The following is a 26,624-nucleotide window of genomic DNA, read 5'->3' on the forward strand; positions in this document are numbered from 1 at the left end:
TAGTGAGTGCATTTTATGAGTAAATGATACTTGCAAATGGAGGAAAAGTTATTGACACAGTTGTCAGTTTAGTTCAGAATGACCACAAATCAACATACTGTACACCAGAGAAAGCACACAGCAAAAACATGCACACTAAGAAGTTTACTATAGACCATGTACTTGTAGTGAACTAGATACTATCCTAGCAATATGTTTTAAGACTAAATATAATATTTTTTTAGGTTTTACACGGTACACTTTAAGTATATTACTTTATAAGGCAAGGCAGTTTATTTGTATAACACATTTCATGTACAGGACAATTCAAAGTCATTCTCCATGTTTAGTCTGGACTAGTTGACCAGAGTATTTGAATTTAAGAGCTCTGCTAGGTTTATATCCTCTGAACATATCACAGATGTATTCTGGGCCTAAACCATTCTGGGATTTGTAAACAATCAGAAGGGTTTTAAAATCTATTCTGTGAATAACTGGAAGCCAGTGTAACGATTTTAAAACTGGTGTGATGTGTCTAGTAGCACATCGGGACAGTGTCATCATCGCAGCTGGGGACTTTAACCACGCGGATCCATAGAAAACAGTGCTTCACAAATTCCACCGAAATGTGAAGTGTGCTACTAGAGGAGATGGAACGTTGGACCAGGTGTATACCAATGTAGCAGAGGCATATAGAGCCCAGGTCTACCCCCACCTGAGTCTTTCAGACCACCTTTCTCTTCTGCTACACCCACAGTACATACCAAAGATCAAGAGTACTGGGACCACAGTCAAAACAGTGAGAATATGGCCAGGGGATGCAATTGCTATGCTCCAAGATTGTTTCCAACACACGGATTGGGATGTATTCAGAGAACAGAGCATTGACAAGCGTGATGCACTGGATTATTACACCTCCACTGTTTTGAACTATATCTGCTTCTGTGTGGATTAAGTTACATTCTGGAGACAATACCGTGTATTTTCCAACACATCACCCTGGATGACAAAAGGAGTACAATAACTCATCCGACAAAGGAATCTTGCATTTAACTCTGGGGACCAGGGGGCATACAGCACTGCCAGGGCTGAGTTGAGGAGAGGCATTAAAGCTGCCAAAAAACAACACAAGAGGCGCATTGAGCCAGATTTGACATCACCACAGACCCGAGGCAGGTCTGGGAGGGCATCAGGGCCATCACGGATTACAGGAGGAAACCATCACCACCCTCAGCCGACTGTCCCACCTTGGCTGAGGACTTAAACCTCTTTTATGCCCATTTTGATAGGGATAACACTGACCCTGCCCTGCCCCCTCTCCCCTCTACAGATTTTGCTCCAGTCCTGAGCACACACAAGGTGAGACAAGTCTTCCGAGGCATAAACATCAGGAAAGCAGCTGGACCAGATGGAGTGCTGGGCTGTGTACTTAAGGACTGTGCTGTGGAGTTGGCAGATGTATTCACCTCCATCTACAACACCTCCCTGTCCTGCGCTCTGGTGTCCTGCTTCAAGGCCGCCACCATTGTTCCCCTCCCTAAACAGTCAAACGTCACATGTCTTTAACGACTACAGACCTGTGGCACTTACCTCCATTCCTGCCAAATGCCTGGAAAGACTGGTTATCAAACACATAAAAGCTGCAATATCACCTTCAATGGATCCACACCAATTTGCCTACAGAGAGAACCGCTCAACTGAGGACGCCATCGCCACAGTGCTGCACACGTTACTGGAGCACCTGGAACACAAGAACAGCTATGCACGGCTCCTCTTTGTGGACTACAGTTTGGCCTTTAATACCAGCTCGGACTCAACACCACCCTGTGCAACTGGATTGTGGACTTCTTAACTAATCATACACAGAGAGTCAGAGTGGGGAAAAACACCTCCTCCACCCTTGTCATCAACACCGGGGCCCCCCAAGGGTGTGTTCTGAGCCCCCTGCTCTACACTCTGTTTACCCACGACTGCTCTGTCACCTCCCCGTCCAATCTCATTGTCAAGTTCGCTGATGACACCACAGTGCTCGGTCTTATCAGCAATGATAATGAAACATATTATAGGACTGAAGTGCAACATCTGGTGTCTTGGTGCCATAATAACAACTTGGCTCTAAATAAATAGTCTAAAGACCAGCACCACCCTGCTCATCACCTTTTCCACCTGCTGCCCTCAGGAAGAAGGTACAGGGCCATAAAGGCCAGAACATCCAGACTGGCCAACAGCCTGTATCCTCAGGCTGGGAGATTACTGAACACTGCCCCCCTCCCCTTTCTGCCCCCCTCTCATGGACAATAACCACACCCACCATCAATAGCACTGAACTGGTTTTGCATTGCTGCATAATGTCACTATCCTCATGTATTTGTCTGAATGTCCCTGCTCTCAAATGCACTTTATCAACAACATGCCCTTATGCTGCTGCCAATACTGTTACTGTACTGATGTCATACTGTGCTAAATGTTTACACTAGGGTTTTTAGGGGTTACTTAGGTATTTCACTTTATAAACTATGCATGTGGATGCTTCAAACATAATTTCGTTGTTCTTCTGTGACAATGACAATAAATACTTGAATTGAATTCAGATCTCTTAGTCCTGGTTAAAAACTCTAGCAGCAGCATTTTGTATGAGCTGCAGATGTTTAAGGCTCTTTATAAGGAAGTTCTGTTTAAGGACCAAGGCAGACCATTTATAAGCTTATTTTAAGTTTCCACATTCCATTGCCAGTGTACTAAGTAGTCCATATTACATATTCTGAGAATACTTTTATGAACTATCTATGAACTAGTTATAATTTTTACTATTTTGTCCAAATAGTGATAACGTTAGTCTACACTGCAAGTACATGGTCTGTAATATACTTGGTATTCTTATACTTTAACAGTTATACTTTTTGCTAATGAAAAGACCGTAGTCATATAATTTGTTGATGTAGGTACAGCTGTTTATCAGATGTCCAATACAAAAAAAATAGTCTATGTACCATACATACCTCTTTTGTATCCACTTGTCCATATTTATGTAAGTGGTCATAGTTTTAGACACGATCCCTCTACTGTGGTCACAGTAGAGGTACCTAGTTTTTCTCTTACCTCCATGTTTAACTGGCGTAGTCATGATATCCTTCTGCTAAAGATGTAAACAGCACAATAAGGTAATGTATTATTATTTAAAACGTAATGTATTGCAGTTAATATGATTCAGCCTTGTCTCGTAAATTCTCGGGATATTGGACTGTTTGAGGAGCTTGATTTCATTGGCTACTTCCGCTAGCCAGTCATATTGAATCGGTTCGTATCTATTGCAGCTACGCTGCTGTCCCGAATTGTGTGTTTTCCAGTAGAGTTCTGGTCGGTTATTGTAACATAAAAGATATCTAGCTCAAGAAAACGACTCCTCTCCATATCCTCAGACCCTGAGGACTCCGACGACAGAAGTGCTCTTGTCAGCGGACGTTTAACTGAAACTCCAATATGCAGGTCTTCTCGGGCCGACACGTAAGGCGGCGGCACCTTACTGAAGTCAGTAGAGCCTATAGTCCCAAGACTACGGGCATCACATCAGATGATATGTAAGCTGAAACTTCTTTTGTAAACATTTACAGTTGTACAGCTGTAGATGTTGATACCTGACTGATACCTGAGTATGGTACAAGAGTGAAGGCTAGTTATTCATCCATCCATCCATCCATCCATCCATCCATCCACCCACCTTTTCTCTACCGCTTGTTTGAGGTTGAGTCATGGGGCCCCAAGACATCTCTCTCCTTTGCCACTTCCTCCAGATCTTCCAAAAGAATCCTGAGTCCTTCTAAACCCAGCTGAGAGACATCCTGGTTCTTCACGGGGCCTCCTCCCAGTGGGACATGCCTTTAACACCACACTGGAGAAACATCTAGTAGTCATCCTAACCAGATGCTAGAGGCACCTCATCTAGTTCCTCTTGAGTAGAGGAGCAGTGGCTCTAATCTGAGCCCCTCCTGGATGACTGAGCTTCTCATCCTATATTTAAATTTATTTTGTATTTATTTGCTGTTAGGATCTACTATTTAGTGGATTTTGTGTTTATAAGTCTGACTTGAGCTTTTAAATGAGTTTTTGTTGGAAGCTGATTCTGTTCCATGAGGCTCCAGTGTAAAAAAGCTTACCCCGCCTTAGACACGGTGATTAGTCTTACAGACTAATTAAATGTGGACCATATTAAATAAATGATAATGTCATATCATTTATCATGAAGATTTTAAGTTATTACCAAACTACAAAGATGTATTGATTTTGTTGTGTGCTGATGTCAGTAGCATTACAATCCAGTAATATATCATCATTTTGCTTTACTTTAAATAATTAGTAGTTCATATGATAAAACTGAACTGTGAGAGCATTTAAAGATATTTTTCTTAATATTTTAAATGCACTCAGAACAAGATCTGCAATGCTCCCAACACACGACAACCGTTCATGGTGTTTAACTCTCTTCTATCTCCACCACTTGCTCAGCCTCCCACTGTGCTGACTGCAGAAATGTTTGCTTCCTACTTCACTGAAAAGGTTGCTACCATCAGTAACCAATTCACTGAGCCTGACCAACTCAGCCTTACCAAACCAGTTACTGGTGCCTCACTCTGCTCTTTCTGCTCTCTAAATGAGGATGAAGTCTCTAGACTTCTAGTCAGCTTAAAATGCACAACCTGTCCTCTTGATCCTGTTCCCCCTGACATCCTGCAGCGCATTTCACCTACAGTCAAAACTGCAGTAACCCATATTATCAACTCCTCTCTTAAATCCGGTGTCTTTCCTTCTGCCTTCAAGCAAGCTCGGGTTACCCCGCTGCTGAAGAAACCCACACTCAACCCAGCCCAGGTTGAAAACTACCGGCCGGTCTCACTGCTTCCATTCATGTCTAAATTACTAGAGCGTGCCGTCTTCAGTCAAGTCTCACAGTTCCTCCAAGACAACAATCTGTTAGATCCATATCAATCTGGCTATAGACAAGGTCACTCTACTGAAACTGCTCTCCTGTCAGTTACTGATTCCCTACGGCTTGCCAGATCCACTGGTCAATCCTCAGTCCTTATACTGCTGGACCTGTCGGCTGCCTTTGACACGGTCAACCATCATATACTGTTCTCCACTCTCTTGGAGCTTGGCATCTCAGGATCTGTCCTCTCGTGGTTTACGTCCTACCTCACAGAGAGATCATTCAAAGTATCTTGGCAAGGGGGGATGTCCAGATCACATGGACTGACAACAGGGGTGCCTCAGGGCTCGGTGCTTGGCCCTCTTCTCTTTTCACTATACACCTCCTCACTCTGTGCAGTCATTAGCTCTCATGGTTTCTCCTACCACTGCTATGCGGATGACACTCAGCTTTTCCTTTCTTTCCCACCTGACGACACAACCGTCTCAATGAGAATATCAGCATGCCTTGCTGATATCTCCGCATGGATGAAGGATCGCCACCTTCAGCTAAATCTGTCCAAGACTGAGCTTATTGTCTGTTGTTCGCCGGTGGTGGAACGATCTACCAAACTCCATCCGATCTGCAGAGTCCTTATCCACTTTTAAGAGAAAGCTAAAGACTCAGTTGTTTAAAGGTCCCATATTATGCAAAATTCACTTTTTAATGGTTTTGGAACAGTCATACTGGTCCCCCCGCATGTGTAGGAGACCCGTAAGTGTGAAACTCTTTCAGGCGCTCTCTCTCCCCCCTGCTCCACCTCTAGGGAAGTAAGCGCTGAATTGAGCGAGTTTGAAAACGTGTACGTTATGACGTCATAAGGGACAATAACCACTCCCCACAGAGCGATGGACCCGCCTACCGGCTCTCAAAGCCCGCCCTCTAAAAATCACCTAGCTCCCAGTGTTTTTCCTTTTCGGCAACCCTCGTTAGCGGACATGGCTAAGCGACAGAAGCACTGTTCTGTTTGTGGCTGCATAAATGAACACGAAAACGTTTTTTTACTTCCATCCACTGAACCCACGAGGACTGAGTGGATTAATTTTATTTTTGGAGGAAATGTACCCGGAAAACTTCCAAAGGTTTTGCATGTCTGTGGCCAGCATTTCAAAGAGGACTGTTTCCACAACATGGGGGCATGGAAAGCAGGCTTCGCCGACCGTTTGAAGCTGAAGCCAGGTTCAATACCAACTGTCCGTGACACAGCTGGAGAGGTAAGAGCTGGCAGTTATTTTATCGTTTCGGCCTTATTAGTCTGATAGCTTGAAAATATATTAGCACTGTTGTAAATGTAGCCAAGTCACTGTTTCTACTGTTTGTATCCGGTGCCATTGTGCATCAGATTGATGAGCGTAGCTGGCTGTGTTCTACGTGCGTCGCGGTTTGGGTCGGGATATTACTATTGATTTCAGTTACCATGTAAACAGGGGTAACTGTCTGCTCATTCATGTCAACAGGTTATTCCTAATCTTTCTGCAACCTAGAATATTGACCATAACCTGAATTTTCATGGCATGTAAACATAGTATTGTTTACATTGTGAACACCTAAATTACAGTTCATGGATGTTTTTCAGATTACAGTATCTAACATTCTGTGTGTTGTGTACATACAATATGTAAATTATTTTACTTTAGTGCATTTGCTGTCAAAATGTTAGTGGTCTGCAGATGTTATAGATAATAATTTGAAAGCTGTCCTAGTGTAATTTCTGAGCATTTTATTCATTCCAAATGATATTTGGTTACAGGTGTACAGGCTACTGTGTCCTGCATAGATTTTGGTGTTGGGACCTCCACTGCAGACCCCATCTTTTTTTCATCCACACCTGTGAGGAGACCTTCAAAAAGACCTCGTTTTGCCCTTGAGGAAGAGCTGGAGCGGGATGACGATCCATTTGAGGGGAGCTCTTCAATGGCAGCCTCAAAGGGGCTAGATTCCACTTACGAGCCTGGTGATTCTGCCACATTAACAGAGCCTCCAGATTTGTTGTAAGTCTCTATACATCAAAATCATACACTAACTGGAACGAGTGTTGTACTTTTAATTACAGTACTGATGGGACACAAACTCTTTCATTGCTCAGAACATGTCTTCTATTTTTTTCCACATAGGGAAGAAAGCCAGATGCCTGTCCAAAACATAAAAAAATACATAGTATATGAGAGCTGTATCATGGAGCTGTTTGCAGTGTGTCCTGTCTGCACGCGTGCATGTGAGGTCAGGACACGAAAACTGGGAACATTCCTGTCTGTGGAGCAGCGTTGCCCCCATTGCGACTTCTATAGACAATGGAAAAGCCAGCCTCTACTTGGAAGCACACCAGCTGGGAACCTCCACCTTTCTGCAGCAGTGTACCTGAGTGGTGCATCTTTTCCAAAAATCGCAAGGGTAAAAGATTTTTAACTGTCTATTCTTGGATTGTGAATATGTTGTTGACTATAAAACTAATTCAGATAACATTACATGCATTATGTCAAGACAGACTTTTTGTGTTCTTTTTTTTTAACAATAGGTCTTCAAGGCAATGCAGCTGCAGTCATATCAATATGACACTTTTCGCCGACATGCCAGAGCCGTCATTGAACCTGCAGTCATTCACCACTGGAAAACATCACAGGATGCGATGCTGGAGCGGCTCAGTCAGGAGAGCAAAGTAATACTTGGTGGTGACATGAGGGCTGACTCTCCAGGTATTTATGATTTAAAATTAAGCAGGAGGTGATGGATTGCTACTGAGTGTAGAAAAATTTGCTTCTGGTGCTTAGCTGACATAAAGAACATACTGACATGAAGTAACATGAAGATTCGTACCCATGTTTAACAGGGCATTCTGCAAAGTTTGGGAGTTACACTGTGATGGACCTAAGTACAAACACGGTTGTGGACATCCAGTTGGTTCAGGTGAATGTTTCAAATTACAATTCTAATAAGATTTGTCAGTGTTATTTCAAAATGAATGCTAATTATATATTTTCTAATATGTTTTTTTTTGCCTGTATGTGTGTCTGTCTGATTTTGTGGTTGGGCAACAGAGCAATGAAGTTGGTGGTAGTTACCACATGGAGAAAGAGGGCCTGGTGAGGAGTCTGGCATTGCTGGAAGCACGTGGTGTGACTCTTGATTGCATAGTCACAGACCGTCATCCACAAATTCAGAAGTTTCTCAGGGACAGAAACATCACCCAGTACTATGATGTCTGGCACATGGCAAAAGGTAAATCTCCTGATCCTCTTTTTTTATCCATATCCTCATAGTAGCTGTCACTAAAAGTGCTTTATAAACAAAGTACTTATATGTATGAATTCAAAATGTATGCAAAAAAACATAAGATTATTTGTGTACAAACCAAAACATTGTAGAGGTATAAGTCTTTAGTATTGGATACTTTGCAGTTGATTATCATATGGTGTACTTGACTTAGGACACAGGGATGTTTTTACTATAACTTTTGTATCTTACATGGATTTTAGGAATTTCAAAAAAACTGGAGAAAATCAGTAAGCAGAAAGGGTGTGAGAAACTTCAGAAGTGGTTGAAAAGCATAAACAACCACATTTACTGGACTGCGGCTACCTCAACCACTGGGCCTGAGAGAGTGGCAAAGTGGACCTCTATCGTGAACCATGTGCAAAACATACACACACATGAGGATCCTCTTTTCCCCAAATGCCTGCATGACGCCCGGCAGACACGGGACAAGAAGAAATGGCTCCAACCAGGTACTTAAGAAACTACAACTTATTACATTAGGCCTCATTTATAAGTCATGGTCAGATAGTAACTTAGAAGCTTTCAAATTCATCATAGATAGTAATAGTGATTTTTTTCTCTGTTGTATTTCAAAATATGCTTCTTTTTTTTTTGTTCATAGCAACTCCACCATTCTACAAGTTGGAGAAGTTGCTGACCAACAAAAGAACTCTGAAGGATGTTTCCAAACTGAGCCCTCACCACCAGACATCATCATTGGAGGCTTTCCACAGCGTCATTCTTCGCTTTGCCCCAAAGAATGTTGTTTTTCCATTTATTGGAATGCTTTGCAGGTAAATCAAAATTTGTTCACGGAGTCATGACAGTGGTATCATAAACTTTGCTTCATTATCGACTTATGTGCGTCTGTTTTTTTTTTTTTTTTTTTTTTTCTTTTCTTGTACCTCCAGACTCTACCTGGCTGCAATGTACTACAATGAAAACGCAGACCGACCACAGGCCACAACCAAGGAAGGCGATCCTCTCTTCAAGGTTCACTTTCCAAAGGCTTTGAAAGGAGAATGCAGAGTAAAACCACATAAGACAGAGCCAACATTCAGTAAGTCTTACAATTCTTTTTATTATCTGTCAGAAAATATTTTGAACTTGATGTTATAATTATGGCTGTCATGTCTTTTTATAAATAATGAAAATCAAAGCACAATAAAAATAACTTTTGAAAAATAAATAAATAAAAAAAATTGAACAGGATATAACAGGATGTATTTAGCACAGTTTTAGTGTTTTCCAAAAGAGAAATTTTTCAATTACAATAAAAATAAATATCATCTTTTTGCTTGTGTTTTGTGAAACAGGGTATGTTGCTGACATGATGGACCTCATATTTGAAAAAGTCCTTGTGGACCCGACACCGTACACAGATGCACTCTTGTCCATCCATGTACCGGAGGACCTCACAGCCCAGTATGAGCGGCCTGAGAAGGAGGAGGTCATTGCCAGCTATGTGTCCCGATTTAATCGAGGGCCAGTTTAAATCCCACATAGTGGCCTTCTGCATCAGGGAATTCCCTGTGGATTCGCGGTACCATACAAGCTGGAATCACAACGCGAATTCTTTGTCCCAGGAAGCCCCAGCACCAGCTCACAAAGCTGCGATATGCCAAATACCTGAAACGACTAAAAACAATGGACAAATTATTTATCATTTCAGAGATTTGTTTAAAATCACTTTCATTATGCTGATTGCTTTCTACATTTCCCCCGAGTTCCTGTGAGCTTTATGCACAGCTCCAGTACTTCCTGATATTCAGTAAACTCCTTTATGTCCTGTCTCTTTTTACTGGATGAACTGATAAATCCTGGTGAGTCAGACCATTTACTGAAGTCAGACTCACCAGGATTAATAAGTTCATCCAGTAATGAGAGACCAGATATGTAGGAGTCTGCTGAATATCAGGAAGTACTGGGGCTATGCATAAAACCTATTGTGACATTTATTTGTGTTTTTCTGTTTATTTATTTGTTTGGTTTTTGATGTGCTGGTGGGGGATATTAATAAATAATTTGAAGTGTGTCATGACTCAGATCATTAGCAATTTTTGAATGTTACTTTTTCATGTATTTGTTTCACATTTATGTCTGATGAAGCAAATAAATGAGGATTTCACAGCATTTAGAGTTTTTATTCAGGCTAATACATTTTGTGAAGTAAATCATACCGGTGTATGCCTCTGAGCTGCAAACGACCATAGTCAGCTCTGTATATTTGGCTGGCATTCTGCAGGGAGTATATGTTTAGGCAGACCGGCTCAAACCCTGGATGGTCTACCATACATGTAAGGTCTTCATCAACCTCCTGTAGCCGCCTGGTGACCTACAGAAAATAGTGATATTGTAATTTGTAAGTCTAACTATTAGCATAACTACACGAGTTAGCTCTCATATTAGTATTGGCGTTCTTACCTGTGGGATCTCCAAGCAACAAACACATTCAGCTTCTGTTGGCATGGTTTCACAGTTTCCACAGGTGCACCTATCCACAATATATTGAAAAACTTTCAGAAAGTGACACAGTATGTGTTTGTGACAGTAAAAAGCTGCCGTTAGCTACATTGTACCAAATATGAAAAAAACTTGACAACATATTTAGAGACAATATTTACAACTAACCATGCAGAAACTCCCTGCTGCAGCCGCGGAGTTTGACCCTCCTCAGATATCTCTCCTTGTGGGTCCGACTATAGCTCAAACTGGTAAGGGAGAACGACAGCGTCTCTACCAGTTGCCATAACGCTGCTGTTCACGAGAGCGGCATGAACGGGCATCATCCATGAACATAGTTACAAAAGAGGGGGAAAAAATTCAAGACAGGGACTAATGGAATGGCTGAAATTTTACTGGCTGGACGAGTAAAAGTCACACTAACCTTTCACTAACGTCCTGTTAGTCTTCTTGCTCGAACTTCTTCAGGAATGGGTTCCGGTGTTCCGGCGTTTGTTTATCCTTCACTACGCGTCTAGTAACCGCTAAGGCCTAACCTGTCAATCACCTCATGACGGGCGATGCGATGGGCGGAGCCAACAGCTGAGCTGCTCCACCAGGGTTCCGCCCACCATAAACGGCACATTTCTGAAGCTGCTAAAAAGAGGGAGGTGAAGAGAAGCCGCTGCACTCAAACTGAGGGTCGATTTGTCCATACCATGGCGGAAATATTTCATTTAGATATTAATGAATGGTCTCAGATTGGGAATAAAGTGTATAATATGGGACCTTTAAGGAGCATTTCCACACTTAGCTGAACTGTTTTACTCAACAGAATGAGTTAGAAAGATTTGTCCAGCTCTTTGGCTCAACCAAGTACAGAAGAAGCTATGTGCACCTATGCCCAAGTTGATATTGTGTGATGAAATCATGATCTTGTATTTAAACAAAATGACTTAAAAAATAAATAAATAAATAAAAAGAAAAAAAAAAAATATATGCACTGCCTCTAGCACTACATGACAGCACCTGGGTCCAACTGGACTCAAAGTAGTCTGACTATCACTGTCCCATCTTGTTTGAATTCATGGTTGTGTTGTTCTCACTCTCAAATGTAAGTCGCTTTGAATAAAAGCGTCTGCTAAATGACTGTAGAAAAGAACTTTTAAAGTACATCTGTTTAATGCAAAAACCTGATGAAGAGCCAAGTAGTGCCTCCTCAGTTGTTTCTGCTGGAATTTCAGGTAAAAAATCAATGTGTGCATTTTTTACATGTTTTGTTTTTGGGGGTGGCACAGTTGAGGCTCACCAAGGGCTCCACTTTGACCAGCACTGGTACAGCAGAGGAAAAGGGTTAAGGTGTCGGATTTGGAGGTGATGGATCCTCATCCAAGCCTTTTCACACTCGGCTGCTAACTGTTCCAGTGAGAGTTGAAGATCATGAGTCAATGAAGTAAACAATACAACATTATCAACAAAAAAACAGAGACCCAATCCTATGAATTGTTATTCACTGTTGCTATTTTCCATTATTATGGTTTCAATTTTTGATTCAAATATAATTTAATCTGCTGTCAGTCAAAATGGAGTACTGTCTAAGGCATATGGGAGATAAACCTAAAATTTGTTTATGTTTATAGCAGTGGTTCCCGAAAACTTCCTGCTCTCCAACCCTTACAGTGAAACGCATGAAGAAATGCAGCACAAAATAGTATGGTTCAGCAAAGAAATACTGGCATTTTTAATTTATTGGCTACTACTTGCTTCTTCAGTTAAAACCATAACAATACCAGAGGGTTAAATTCCTCTGCGTTAGTGTGAAGCTTTTTAGATGGTTAAATCAGCATAATAGTTTATATGGAGTATGTTGAGCATTTCATGAGACAGATTCTGCTTTAGTAAAATAAGTCTGTAGTCTCCATGTAATAATAGTAAATTGACACAGACAATAATCACAGAAATAATCAATGAAATAGTCTGCAGAATTTAAGTACATAAAACATTTGTCAAACTTATAATCACATAAGCACAAAAACAGTCCTCAGTAATAAACGACTGAAAACAAACCCAATGCTTGAGACTACAAGTCAAATTCATTGACTGTCTGGTTAATTGAGTTCAATTAATTGTACTCATACTACACCAATTCGGAACAAATGTTATCATGGGAATCATTACAGATACAAGTTTAAGTCAAATGAAATGAAGATAGAAATCAACAAACACTAATTCAATCCAAGTTAATTTAATAGAATTCAGTTGAAAAGTGCCCTGTAGTATGTATGAAATGATTAATTGTAAAATATCAAAAAAGGAAGCTAATGGATTGGGTTTAATCTACAATCTAATTCAGTCTTTCATTCTGGGCTTGCTCTGTGAGGCAACTGACATTGGTGAAACGGAACCAAGAATGGTGGCCATCTGCCTGAGCTGTTTTGGTTGTGGAAAGAGACACATAGCAATGCAAAACCACAAGTTTAACAATTTCCCAACGTATAGGAAAATGAAAGTGAAAATCATTATTATTTGGGCTTTTGGTTTCCTGCATTGCTTTTCATTTTAAAAATTATTTTTGTCATCGCTTCCCCATCATATTCTTTTTTGTATTCCTGTCTGGTTTCAGTAACATGATATAACATTTTGGGAAGAAGATACAAATTAGCAGCCCAAAACTGGAAGCAAGAATAGCAAATATTTCTACGGCAACACTGAACTTCCCAGGAGAGCTGACATATGCTGGGATGAAAGTGATCCAGACTGCACAGAATATCAACATACTAAAGGTGATAAATTTGGCTTCATTGAAGTTATCGGGCAGTTTTCGAGCCAGAAAAGCAAAAATAAAACACAACATTGCAAGTATACCAATATACCCAAGCACAGCCCAGAAACCTACAACTGAGCCCAAAGCACACTCTAAGATGATTTTGTCTTTAAATTCCTTAAAATTTTTGAACGGGAAAGGAGGAGAAATGGTCAGCCAGAGGATACATATAATAACCTGTATAAGAGTAAAACCCAGAACACTGAGTCTCTGGTTTGTGGGTCCAAACCATTTCATCACATTTCTCCCAGGAAGTCTGGCTTTAAACGCCATTAAAACCACCATTGTTTTCCCAAGAACGCAGGAGATGCAGAGGACAAAGGTGATGCCAAAAGCTGTGTGTCGCAGTTTGCAGGACCACTCAGAGGGTTGGCCGATGAAGGTCAGAGAGCACAGAAAACACAAAGTCAAGGAGAACAGCAGCAGGAAGCTCAGCTCAGAGTTGGTGGCTCTCACAAGAGGAGTTTTCCTGTGTTTGAAGAAAATCAGTGCAACAACAGTAGTGATGCTTGTTCCAAATAAAGACGCTCCAGTGAGCAGTGCTCCCATGATTTCTTTATATGATAGAAACACAGCCTCCTTCTGGATACAAGCATCTCTCCTTTCATTTGACCAGGATTCATGGGGGCATCTCACACAGATAGGAGAATCTGTAAGATAACATTGAAGCAGATTTTGTACTTGCAGTTTTGATCTATATTCTCTGTGCAGATAAAAACCCTTTGCTGATGTATATATATATATATATATATATATATATATATATATATACACACACATCAGCCAATTGTCTAATTATATAGAGCTGTATGGAATTTTTAAGAAATGTTTTCCGTTTCAAAGCTGTATTAATGTGTGACTTTTTTATTATTATTGTTTAATTGATCTATTTTATTTTTATGGTTGGGAATAACAGCAATAAATATCAATTTTTGAAGTTTGCACACCATCACAAACCTTTATTTAATAAAACCTAAATTACAGTATTATTTCTTGAATGAAAAACTACTAAACCTGTAATGCTGCTCATTTCTCCCTCTGCACATCGTAGACAATCATAGCAGCAGACCGGCTTTCCTTTCTGAAGCACCTTACGTGTTCCTGGGGGACATTTCTCACTGCAAACTGAGACAGGCACCTGCATGTACAAGAAAATATGATATGATATGATATGAAAATATGATGAAAAATATTTAACGATTTATCATCTTTTCTTTCAGAGATTAAAAAAAAAATGTTATCTTCTATCCAAAAACCTATTATGAAGCAATATTGTCTAAACAATAAAGAGAAGCTTACCTGCAGTGAGTTCTGTGTCCAAATTAAAGACTTATTTAGATTCAGATTCAGTTGCTTGTCTGAAGGTAAAGATGTATCATAAAGACCAACAGTGACAAAATCCACAATGCTGTTTTCTCTTGGATGCCAGTTTATAATTTCATACTTTGCTGCTGGATCTCCATTCTCATTAAAGTAAACCTCGTCTCCTTCCTTTGTTTTGAAGTGAATCTTCTGAATGTGCTGTAAAATCTAAGAACAATGGATATTTTCTTGAATGTATTTATTTTCTAGTAAAAACTATAAATAATGTTGGTATTTAGCTCACCACGAATGGATCTAGCTGCACATTTGTGTCACATGTTTTATTGCAGCGCAGAACAGCATGAAGGGCATTAGCCACTGCATACACTCCTTTGTACACATTATTAAAGATGGGCATGAGTGACATGTCAGTGAAGCTGTTTTTCACTTCAGCAAAATCCTCATGTCCAGTGCAGTCTTTCTGAATCTCTCCTAACTTTGACTGCTTGAACTTACAGCTAAATAATGCCTCCCAGAACTCTGTGAACAAGTCATTGTTGGATGAGTTGAGCGGCTTCACGTCAAACATGAACTCTCTCAGTCCACTGACATGTGCTTTTGGGATGGAAAGGCCTATAGCTCCATCCAGAACATGATTCTTATCCACTGCCGCAATTTGAGAATCAAAGATCCAGGATTCACTGCCTACCCACTGGTATCCAGTCATATTGTGTTGGGAAAACTCATGTATAAGCACATCCATATCCATATGGGAGAGAAAAGCAACAATGACTTTTGAAGTGGAAGCCTTTATAATGTCAATTATCTTCAGTATTTTTTCTAATGGATCTGTTCTAAAGAAAGCTACAGAATATTCCAGACAGATGCCCAGCTGCTGGGCGGTTTCTGTGAATGTAGCCATGCCATTATTACCATAATCATCATTGGTTCTAACGGCTCCAACCCAAGTCCAACCAAAGTGCTTGACCAAGTGAGCCAGGCCTCTGCTCTGGTAGTAGTCACTGGGTATTGTTCTAAGAAATGATGGGTACTTGGTCTTATCACTGAGACAAGCACATGTGGAGAAGTGGCTGATCTAAAAGAAAAAAAATAAATGTATGAAATTACACAATAAAACACAAATAGAGCAAGTAGTAAAACTTACATTAGACTAGGTCTGACCATTAGAAAACATTAAAAAAAAAAAATCATTTACCATCATATCATCATTTAACTGAAATATTCTTCAAAGTCTGGCAACCTTACCCACCAGAGGGATATGAAATGGTCCAATGACAGTAGCTATTGCTGAGCTAGGAGAGGAGGAGGTTTCTCCCATTATGGCCTGCACTTGCGCAGGTCTGGTACATGGTGCTTCAGATGTTAAAGATGTGATATCATTCCCATTGGTCAAAGCAAGTGCAACTCTAACACTTCTGGCTATGGAGCCACAGGTATCATAGATTTTATATCCCAGAGAGATACCCGGAAGCAGGTCTGAACTGTTATTAATCTCTTCAATGGCAAAAAGCATAGCTTGAGCAAACTGGAACTCTCTGAAATTCAAACTATAGATTCAAATGGTTATAAAAACTTGGTATGGAAAACAGTTTTTTTTAAAAATGAGACAATATCATAATTTATATAAAACATTATGTTATTCATAGCATTTTCATCCAAAACAAAGGTAAGGGATGACTCTTCTGCTAGAAAATTTACCTGTTGCATTGCAGTGGCAGGGGCTTTTCTTTGTAGGTATTCTGCCTGTTTATCCAGCTGCTGTGGAAAGAGAAGATTCCCCCCAAAATAATGTCTCCATCCTTCGACAGCTCAGGGCTCTCAGGATCCCCTCTCCATTTGCACAACGGCTCTTTAGTGTGAGAGAATGTCACCAACAACAACAGATGTAACAATGCACAGCCCTGCTCTGGCCACCTCTGTGTAGACATCATGCTGTCTGACAGATCTGAATCCATGAATGGGATGTCATGTAAATCAGCGATTTGAATAGGTATTTATGAATTTGAAACAGCTTATACATATTAATAAACGGTGATGCTTCATCACTGTGCAGTCACAAGGTGGGGCCAGAGGAGGAACATGGTGACATGATTCCCTTGTGTCTGAGTAATCAGACAAAAAAATGCTTCCCTGGTTATATGAAACTTTTAATAATTTCTTTTAGTGACCAGTGACTTTCTGCAGCTGTTTCTACCAATTTAAACACAAGCAAAATCATGTAAGGATGTTTTTTTAAGGATGTATCAAACATGTTTCTGCTGTTCTAACCACACCGTTGTTTATATCCTCCATTGTTTTGTTGTGTAATCTATCTTTTAAAAGATAAGTTCTATAAATGAGTTTAGGTTTAATTTTTTTTTAGTTTTTCATTTATTTTTTTATTTTTATTTTTACTTGTTAGATTGTAAGCATGTTTAGGGAGGATATGAGAAATCTGTTCTGTGAAAGTGAGCCTCACAAACATTCTAGTTATATTTTTGTATTTATTTTGGATAATGACAGTTGTAGCCCCCCATTGCTGCCAGACTCCACTAATACTCTATTCTTATAGAGGATGACTATTGCCATTTTACAAAAACTAATACCTGAATAAGTAAACTTTCAATAATTGCTTTTGTTTTAGTGTAATGTTACTGGGGTTCAGTGATGAGACTGTGCTTTGCTCCTCTTATCCAGGCCGTCCTCTGCCCTGCTGATTTCTATCTTCTTATTCATCAAGCCACTACACATGTAGTGCCCTTATGTGCCCGTGCCCAAAAATGGAGCTTCCCTGATTCAGGACTCATTGCTGGGTCAAGCCCAGATCCTCTGTGCAGAGTGACCCGAAACAATCTGGTCAGCCTCGATTTGCCACCACAGAGTCTGAGTCTGTATAAAAACAACCTTGTTTATATTTCCATAAACCGTTTTACCTCACATTACTGGTCAAGTCTTTTTTTTAGTTAAACTAAAACGTACTGTTCACAAAGATCTTTTTAAGTTATTCTTAACAAAAAGAAAACAATACAATACAATAAAATGAAAAATCAGGATTCATTTGTGTTTATATGTGTTTAATTTACAATTTACTCATTCATTCAGATTTTATTAGTGCACCATTTTCCATTGTTTCATTGTGACCTGAGACACATTATCCAGCATTGCTATATTCTAAATATCAAAACTAAATAAGAGGCCTTAACAAAGGACAAACATTTTAAAATTCTGTTATGTTTAAGCAAACATTTCAAAGGGATCTTGAGGTGCCTTTACCCATCAAATGTTTCTTTGTGTTCTTCTCAGGTTTTAGCAAAATTATGTAGCACTTGGGGAGAAAAATACAGCATAGAATTCCATAACTTGATGCCAGAATGGCAAATATCTCCACAGCAACAGAAAATTTCCCAGGAGAGCTGACATAAGCTGGAATGAAGGTGATCCAGACTGCACAGAATATCAGCATGCTAAATGTGATAAACTTAGCCTCGTTGAAATTATCAGGCAGCCTTTGGCCCAAAAAAGCAAGTATGAAACAAAACATAGCCAGGAAGCCTATGTATCCTAACACTGCCCAGAACCCTATCCATGATCCCAGGGCACACTCCAGTATAATCTTGTCTTTGTAATATTGACTGTTTTTGTATGGAAATGGAGGGTTGATTGTCAGCCAAAGTAAAGAAATCAAAGCCTGTATGAAAGTGAAATCCACAAAACTGAGTCTTTGCTGTGCAGGCCCAAACCATTTCATCACATTACTTCCTGGGAGCGTTGCCCTAAAGGCTATTAAGACCACTATAGTTTTACCCAGTACACACGACATGCAGATGACAAAGGTGATGCCAAAAGCTGTGTGTCGCAACAGGCAGGACCACTCAGAGGGCTGGCTGATGTAGGTCAGAGAGCAAAGATTTAAATTTATTTTGTATTTATTTGCTGTTAAGATCTAATATTTAGTGGATTTTGTGTGTATAGCCTGACTTGAGCTTTTAAATAAGTTTTTGTTGGAAGTTGACTCTGTTCCATGAATTATTATCCAATTGGGTGTCTTGTTGTATGTGCAGTTTCACATACATGTGATATATAAATGTCTTTGTGGTGGTCTCATTGTATCATGTCATTTATATATATATATATATATATATATATATATATATATATATATATATATATATATATATATATATATATATATATATATTATCATGTCACATTTCATATGGTTTCAGCTGTTAAACTACAAGTGGGTTTGATGTAGTTATTAGATTCAAATCAAGAGTGAGAGCAATTAAACCCAAACAGTGTTCAGATCTGACTGGGCCCCAGACCACTTTGTACTGGGAAAGTTGGGGCTCAGTGTAAAAAAGCTTACCCCAGCCTTAGACATGGTGATTAGTCTTACAGAGTAAGTGAATGTGGACCATATTAAATGAATGATAATGCTATATTTTTCATCGTGAAGATTTTAAGTTATTACCAAACTACAAAGATGTATTGATGTTGTTGTGTGCTGATGTCAGTAGCATTATAATCCAGTAATATATTATCATTTTGGTGTACTTTAAATAATTAGTAGTTCATATAATAAAACTGAACAGTAAGAGCATTTAAAGATATTTTGTTTAATATTTTAAATGCACATTTAAAGTACATCTGTTTAATGTAAAAACCTGATGAAGAGCCAAACAGTTGCCTCCTCAGTTGTTGCTGCTGGAATTTTAGGTAAAAAATCAATGTGTGCATTTTTTACATGTTTTGTTTTTGGGGGTGGCACAGTTGAGGCTCACCAAGGGCTCCACTTTGACCAGCACTGGTACAGCAGAGGAAAAGGGTTAAGGTGTCGGATTTGGAGGTGATGGATCCTCATCCAAGCACCTTCACACTCGGCTGCTAACTGTTCCAGTGAGAGTTGAAGATCATGACTCAATAAAGTAAACAATACTACACCATCCACAAAAAACAGAGACCCAATCCTATGAATTGTTATCCACTGTTGCTATTTTCCATTATTATGGTTTCAATTTTTGATTCAAATATAATTTAATCTGTTGTCAGTCAAAATGGAGTACTGACTAACTCATATGGGAGATAAACCTAAAATTTCTTTATGTTCACAGCAGTAGTTCCAGAAACTTTCCTTCTCTCCAACCCTTACAATGAAACATATGAAGAAATGCAGCACAAAATAATATGGTTCAGCAAAGAAATACTCTGGCATTTTTTATTTATTGGCTGCTACTTGTTTCTTCAGTTAAAACCATAACAATACCAGAGGGTTAAATTCCTCTGCGTTAGAGTGAAGCTTTTTAGATGGTTAAATCAGCATAATAGTTTATATGGAGTATGTTGAGCATTTCATGAGACAGATTCTGCTTTAGTAAAATAAGTCTGTAGTCTCCATGTAATAATAGTAAATTGACACAGACAATAATCACAGAAATAATCAATGAAATAGTCTGCAGAATTTAAGTACATAAAACATTTGTCAAACTTATAATCACATAAGCACAAAAACAGTCCTCAGTAATAAACGACTGAAAACAAACCCAATGCTTGAGACTACAAGTCAAATTCATTGACAGTCTGGTTAATTGAGTTCAATTAATTGTAATCATACTACACCAGTTCAGAACAAATGTTATCATGGGAATCATTACAGATACAAGTTTAAGTCAAATGAAATGAAGATAGTAATCAACAAACACTAATTCAATCCAAGTTAATTTAATAGAATTCAGTTGAATAGTGCCCTGTAGTATGTATGAAATGATTATTTGTAACAAATCAAACAAAGGAAGCTAATGGATTGGGTTTAATCTACAATCTAGTTCAGTCTTTCATCCTGGGCTTGCTCTGGGAAGCAACTGACATTGGTGAAACAGAAACAAGAATCGTGGCCATCTGCCTGAGCTGTTTTGGTTGTGGAAAGAGACACATAGCAATGCAAAACCACAAGTTTGACAATTTCCCAACGTATAGGAAAATGAAAGTGAAAATCATTATTATTTGGGCTTTTGGTTTCCTGCATTGCTTTCCATTTTAAGAATTATTTTTGTCATCGCTCCCCCATCATGTTCTTTTTTGTATTCCTCTCTGGTTTCAGTAACATGATATAACATTTTGGGAAGAAGATACAAATTAGCAGCCCAAAACTGGAAGCAAGAATAGCAAATATTTCTACAGCAACACTGAACTTCCCAGGAGAGCTGACATATGCTGGGATGAAAGTGATCCAGACTGCACAGAATATCAACATACTAAAGGTGATAAATTTGGCTTCATTGAAGTTATCGGGCAGTTTTCGAGCCAGAAAAGCAAAAATAAAACACAACATTGCAAGTATACCAATATACCCAAGCACAGCCCAGAAACCTACAACTGAGCCCAAAGCACACTCTAAGATGATTTTGTCTTTAAATTCCTTAAAATTTTTGAACGGGAAAGGAGGAGAAATGGTCAACCAGAGGATACATATAATAACTTGTATAAGAGTAAAACCCAGAACACTGAGTCTTTGGTTTGTAGGTCCAAACCATTTCATCACATTTCTCCCAGGAAGTCTGGCTTTAAACGCCATTAAAACCACCATTGTTTTCCCAAGAACGCAGGAGATGCAGAGTACAAAGGTGATGCCAAAAGCTGTGTGTCGCAGTTTGCAGGACCACTCAGAGGGTTGGCCGATGAAGGTCAGAGAGCACAGAAAACACAGAGTCAAGGAGAAGAGTAGTAGAAAGCTCAACTCAGTGTTGTTTGCCCTGACAAGAGGAGTTTTCCTGTGTTTGAAGAAAATCAGTGCAACAACAGTAGTGATGCTTGTTCCAAATAAAGACGCTCCAGTGAGCAGTGCTCCCATGATTTCTTCATATGATAGAAACACAGCCTCCTTCTGTATACAAGCATCTCTCCTTTCATTTGACCAGGATTCATGGGGGCATCTCACACAGATAGGAGAATCTGTAACATAATATTGTAGCAGATTGTTTTGTTTTTTTCTTAAACTTTTGACGACTTGTGATATTTTTTTTCCTTTGAATATTAATCAATATATAATAATAATAATAATAATAACTTTATTTGTATAGCACTTTTCGAAACAAAGTTACAAAGTGCTTCACAGCATTTAAGAACACATACACAAAGGTAAAACAATAAAACATGAATTCAAAAGAGACAATAAAATTAATAAAACCAAATTCACAATAAGAAAGCCATTCTATAAAAGTAAGTTTTTAATTTAGTTTTAAAAGTACTTACAGTGTTGGCTACCCTGAGCTCCTCAGGCAGAGAGTTCCACAATTTAGGAGCTCTGACTGAGAAGGCCCGGTCTCCTCTAGTGAGGAGACGGGAGGGGGGCACAGTCAGAAGGCTCTGACCTGAGGAGCGCAGGCACCGACCCGGGACATAGGGGGAGAGCATGTCACAAATATAGGTGGGGGCTACACCATGGAGGGCTTTAAAAGTAATTAATAAGATTTTAAAATCAATTCTAAAATTGACCGGTAACCAATGTAAGGAAGCTAAGATAGGGGTGGTGTGTTCATGTTTTTTAGTGCCTGTTAAAAGTCTTGCTGCAGAGTTTTGGACCAGCTGGAGACGACTGAGCAACTTCAGACCTAAACCTGCGTATAGTGCATTACAATAGTCCAACTGGGAGGAAATTAGTGCGTGTATCACCTTTTCCAGGTCAGACTGGGAAATAAAATGTTTGATCTTGGCTATGTTACGAATCTGATAAAAACAAGATTGGACAACCTTTGTAATCTGAGGGCTAAAATCAAATTGTGAATCTAAAATAACCCCCAGGTTACGGGCAGATGATTTTACCAGATTGGATAAACTATCAAGAGAAGAGAGATTTTGAGTGACTTGAGGTGGACCGAATAGAATTATTTCTGTTTTTGATTCATTGAGTTCTAAAAAATTTTGGGACATCCAGACCTTTATGTCAGAAAGACAGTTAAAAATGGGAGTGAATGATTCAGGGTCGTCCATAGCCAGCGGGACGTATAGTTGTGTGTCGTCTGCATATAGATGGAAATTTATGTTGTGGTTTTGAATGATTTGACCTATGGGAAGCATGTAAATGGAAAATAAAATAGGTCCAAGGATTGAACCTTGTGGAACACCATATGATAGGGGGGCAGAGGAAGATGAAAACTCTCCAAGTACTACAGAAAATGACCGGGATGAAAGGTAAGAGGAGAACCAAGATAATGCAGAGTCAGTAATGCCAATAAAATTTCTGAGACGCTTTAACAGAGTGGCGTGGTCAACTGTATCGAATGCTGAACTTAAATCAAGTAAAATTAAAATTGAACATAGACCAGTATCAGCAGCTAAGAGCAGGTCATTGGTGACTTTTATAAGGGCAGTTTCGGTACTGTGGTGTGAGCGAAAGCCGGATTGAAACTTTTCAAACATGTTGTTATTTTTCATGTGCTCGGTCAGCTGGGTGGCAACAGTCTTTTCTAAAAGTTTGGCTAAAAAAGGCAGATTTGATATAGGTCTGAAATTGTTCAGGTCCAGAGGATTAAGTGAGGGTTTTTTTAGAATCGGTCGAACTACAGCACTATATAAGATCTTCTAGTTCCTCTATTGGAAATTAGGCTATAAGAACTACTTTTACATGGCTGAAGCAGGGAGAGACTTCATCTGATGCTTGAACCGCTAATCATGCATATTTGTTTTGGCTTCTTTCTACGGACAGTTTGAATCACTTTGAAAAAGCATTTTGTTCTTTTAAAGATCTCATTTATAAATAATAAAAAACTTAAATAAATGAACAAAAAATAAAAAAAACCATTATGTAACCAATATTCAGTTTTAACTACATTTTTCCCCACAATGCTTAAGTATGCAATAAATAAATAAAAGTTTTGTATTAAAAAGTACTAAACCTGTAACGTTGCTTATTTCTCCCTCTGCACATCGTAGACAATCATAGCAGCAGACCGGCTTTCCTTTCTGATGCACCTTACGTGTTCCTGGGGGACATTTCTCACTACAAACTGAGACAGGCACCTGTATGTACAAGAAAGTATGGTGAAAAATATCTAAGGATTTACCATCTTTTCTTTCAGAGATAAAAAAATGTTATTATCTATTTAAAAACCTATTAAGAAGCAATATTGTCTAAACAATAAAGAGAAGCTTACCTGCAGTGAGTTCTGTGTCCAAATTAAAGACTTATTTAGATTCAGATTTAGTTGCTTGTCTGAAGGTAAAGATGTATCATAAAGACCAACAGTGACAAAATCCACAATGCTGTTTTCTCTTGGCTGCCAGTTTATAATTTCATACTTTGCTGCTGGATCTCCATTCTCATTAAAGTAAACCTCGTCTCCTTCCTTTGTTTTGAAGTGAACCTTCCGAATGTGCTGTAAAATCTAAGAACAATGGGTATTTTCTTAAATGTATTCATTTTCTAGTAAAAACTATAATTAATGTTGGTATTTAGCTCACCGTGAATGGATCTAGCTGCACATTTATGCCACATGTTTTATTGCAGCGCAGAACAGCATGAAGGGCATGAGCCACTGCATACACTCCTTTGTACACATTATTAAAAATGGCCATGAGTGACATGTCAGTGAAGCTGTTTTTCACTTCAGCCAAATCCTCATGTCCAGTGCAGTCTTTCTGAATCTCTCCTGACTTTGACTGCTTAAACTTACAGCTAAATAATGCCTCCCAGAACTCTGTAAACAAGTCATTGTTGGATGAGTTGAGCGGCTTCACGTCAAACATGAACTCTCTCAGTCCACTGACATGTGCTTTTGGGATGGAAAGACCTATAGCTCCATCCAGAACATGATTCTTATCCAATGCTGCAATTTGAAAATCAAAGATCCAGGATTCACTGCCTACCCACTGGTATCCAGTCATATTGTGTTGGGAAAACTCATGTATGAGCACATCCAGATCCATATACGAGAGAAAAGCAACAATGACTTTTGAAGTGGAAGTCTTGATAATGTCAACAATCTTCACTATTTTTTCTAATGGATCTGTTCTAAAGAAAGCTACAGAATATTCCACACAGATGCCCAGCTGCTGGGCGGTTTCTATGAATGTAGCCATGCCATTATTACCATAATCATCATTGGTTCTAACAGCTCCAACCCAAGTCCAACCAAAGTGCTTGACTAACTGGGCCAGGCCTCTGCTCTGGTAGTAGTCACTGGGTATTGTTCTAAGAAATGATGGGTACTTGGTCTTATCACTGAGACAAGCACATGTGGAGAAGTGGCTGATCTAAAAGAAAAAAAATAAATGAATGAAAATACACAATAAAACACAAATCGAGTTAATAGTAAAACTTACATTAGACTTGGTCTGACCATTACAAGACATTAAAAAAATCATTTAACATCATTTCATCATTTAACTGAAATATTCTTCAAAGTCTGGCAACCTTACCCACCAGAGGGATATGAAATGGTCCAATGACAGTAGCTATTGCTGTGCTAGGAGAGGAGGAGGTTTCTCCCATTATGGCCTGCACTTGCGCAGGTCTGGTACATGGTGCTTCAGATGTTAAAGATGTGATATCATTCCCATTGGTCAAAGCAAGTGCAACTCTAACGCTTCTGGCTATGGAGTCACAGGTATCATAGATTTTATATCCCAGAGAGATACCCGGAAGCAGGTCTGAACTGTTATTAATCTCTTCAATGGCAAAAACATAGTTTGAGCACACTGGAACTCTCTGAAATTCAAACTATAGATTCAAATGGTTATAAAAACTTGGTATGGAAAACAGTTTTTCTTTAAAAATGAGACAATACCATAATTTATATAAAACATTATGTTATTCATAACATTTTCATCCAAAACAAAGATAAGGGATGACTCTTCTGCTAGAAAATTTACCTGTTGCATTGCAGTGGCAGGGGCTTTTCTTTGTAGGTATTCTGCCTGTTTATCCAGCTGGTGTGGAAAGAGAAGATTCCCCCCAAAATAATGTCTCCATCCTTCGACAGCTCAGGGCTCTCAGGATCCCCTCTCCATTTGCACAATGGCTCTTTAGTGTGAGAGAATGTCACCAACAACAACAGATGTAACAATGCACAGCCCTGCTCTGGCCACTTCTGTGTAGACATCATGCTGCCTGACAGATCCGAGTCACTGAATGGGATCTCATGTATTTCTATGTAAATGAGCGATTTGAAAAGGTATTTATGAATTTGAAACAGCTTATACATATTAATAAACAGTGATGCTTCTTCACTGTGCAGTCACAAGGTGGGGCCAGAGGAGGAACATGGTGACATGATCCCCTTGTGTCTGTGTAATCAGACAAAAAAAATGCTTCCCTGGTTATATGAAACTTTTAATAATTTCTTTTAGTGACCAGTGACTTTCTGCAGCTGTTTCTACCAATTTAAACACAAGCAAAATCATGTAAGGATGTTTTTTTAAGGATGTATCAAACATGTTTCTGCTGTTCTAACCACACCGTTGTTTATATCCTCCATTGTTTTGTTGTGTAATCTATCTTTCAAAAGATAAGTTCTATAAATGAGTTTAGGTTTAATTCTGTATGTTTTTTGTTAAAATTTTGTCTTGTTGACTATAATTATAATTCTCTGTGATTGTTTTTCTTTCTTTTTTCTTTTTTTTTTTTCTTTATTTTTTATTTTTATTTTTACTTGTTAGATTGTAAGCATGTTTAGGGAGGATATGAGAAATCTGTTCTGTGAAAGTGAGCCTCACAAACATTCTAGTTATATTTTTGTATTTATTTTGGATAATGACAGTTGTAGCCCTCCATAGCTGCCAGACTCCACTAATACTCTACTCTAATAGAGGATGACTATTGCCATTTTACAAAAACTAATACCTGAATAAGTAAACTTTCAATAA

At 39.0% G+C, this 26,624-nt stretch overlaps 3 protein-coding genes and 1 long non-coding RNA gene across 5 annotated transcripts; all 4 read right to left on the bottom strand.

Moving 5' to 3' along the window:
- Window positions 1-9,748: 9,748 nt before the first annotated feature.
- On the bottom strand, window positions 9,749-10,895 carry LOC121646361. Of its 2 annotated transcripts, XR_006011611.1 has the most exons (4): window positions 10,826-10,895; window positions 10,619-10,688; window positions 10,375-10,529; window positions 9,749-9,832 (listed from the first exon to the last, which is right to left on the bottom strand). It is a non-coding gene; the product is annotated as an uncharacterized LOC121646361 (long non-coding RNA). The 2 variants fall into 2 exon arrangements; XR_006011610.1 differs by having other exon boundaries at window positions 10,619-10,876.
- Window positions 10,896-13,211: 2,316 nt separating this feature from the next.
- Window positions 13,212-16,311, bottom strand: LOC121646359 (extracellular calcium-sensing receptor-like). The gene is made up of 5 exons (XM_041995285.1): window positions 16,033-16,311; window positions 15,067-15,858; window positions 14,760-14,990; window positions 14,475-14,598; window positions 13,212-14,110 (listed from the first exon to the last, which is right to left on the bottom strand). Exons 1-5 carry the CDS (start codon window positions 16,294-16,296, stop codon window positions 13,212-13,214), a joined length of 2,310 nt encoding a protein of 769 aa, XP_041851219.1. The 5' UTR covers window positions 16,297-16,311.
- Window positions 16,312-17,965: 1,654 nt separating this feature from the next.
- LOC121645514 (vomeronasal type-2 receptor 26-like) lies at window positions 17,966-19,146 on the bottom strand. The gene is made up of 2 exons (XM_041994007.1): window positions 19,132-19,146; window positions 17,966-18,705 (listed from the first exon to the last, which is right to left on the bottom strand). The coding sequence occupies exons 1-2, from the start codon at window positions 19,144-19,146 to the stop codon at window positions 18,010-18,012; spliced, it is 711 nt and encodes a 236-aa protein (XP_041849941.1). The 3' UTR covers window positions 17,966-18,009.
- Window positions 19,147-20,814: 1,668 nt separating this feature from the next.
- Window positions 20,815-25,864, bottom strand: LOC121645515 (extracellular calcium-sensing receptor-like). The gene is given in 7 exon segments (XM_041994008.1): window positions 20,815-21,713; window positions 23,657-23,780; window positions 23,915-24,145; window positions 24,222-25,013; window positions 25,183-25,442; window positions 25,445-25,479; window positions 25,632-25,864. Coding segments are annotated over 7 exon segments (2,574 nt in total).
- Between the last annotated feature and the right edge of the window lie 760 nt (window positions 25,865-26,624).

This window comes from Melanotaenia boesemani, chromosome 9, assembly GCF_017639745.1.
Source record: "Melanotaenia boesemani isolate fMelBoe1 chromosome 9, fMelBoe1.pri, whole genome shotgun sequence".
Taxonomy (NCBI): domain Eukaryota; kingdom Metazoa; phylum Chordata; class Actinopteri; order Atheriniformes; family Melanotaeniidae; genus Melanotaenia; species Melanotaenia boesemani.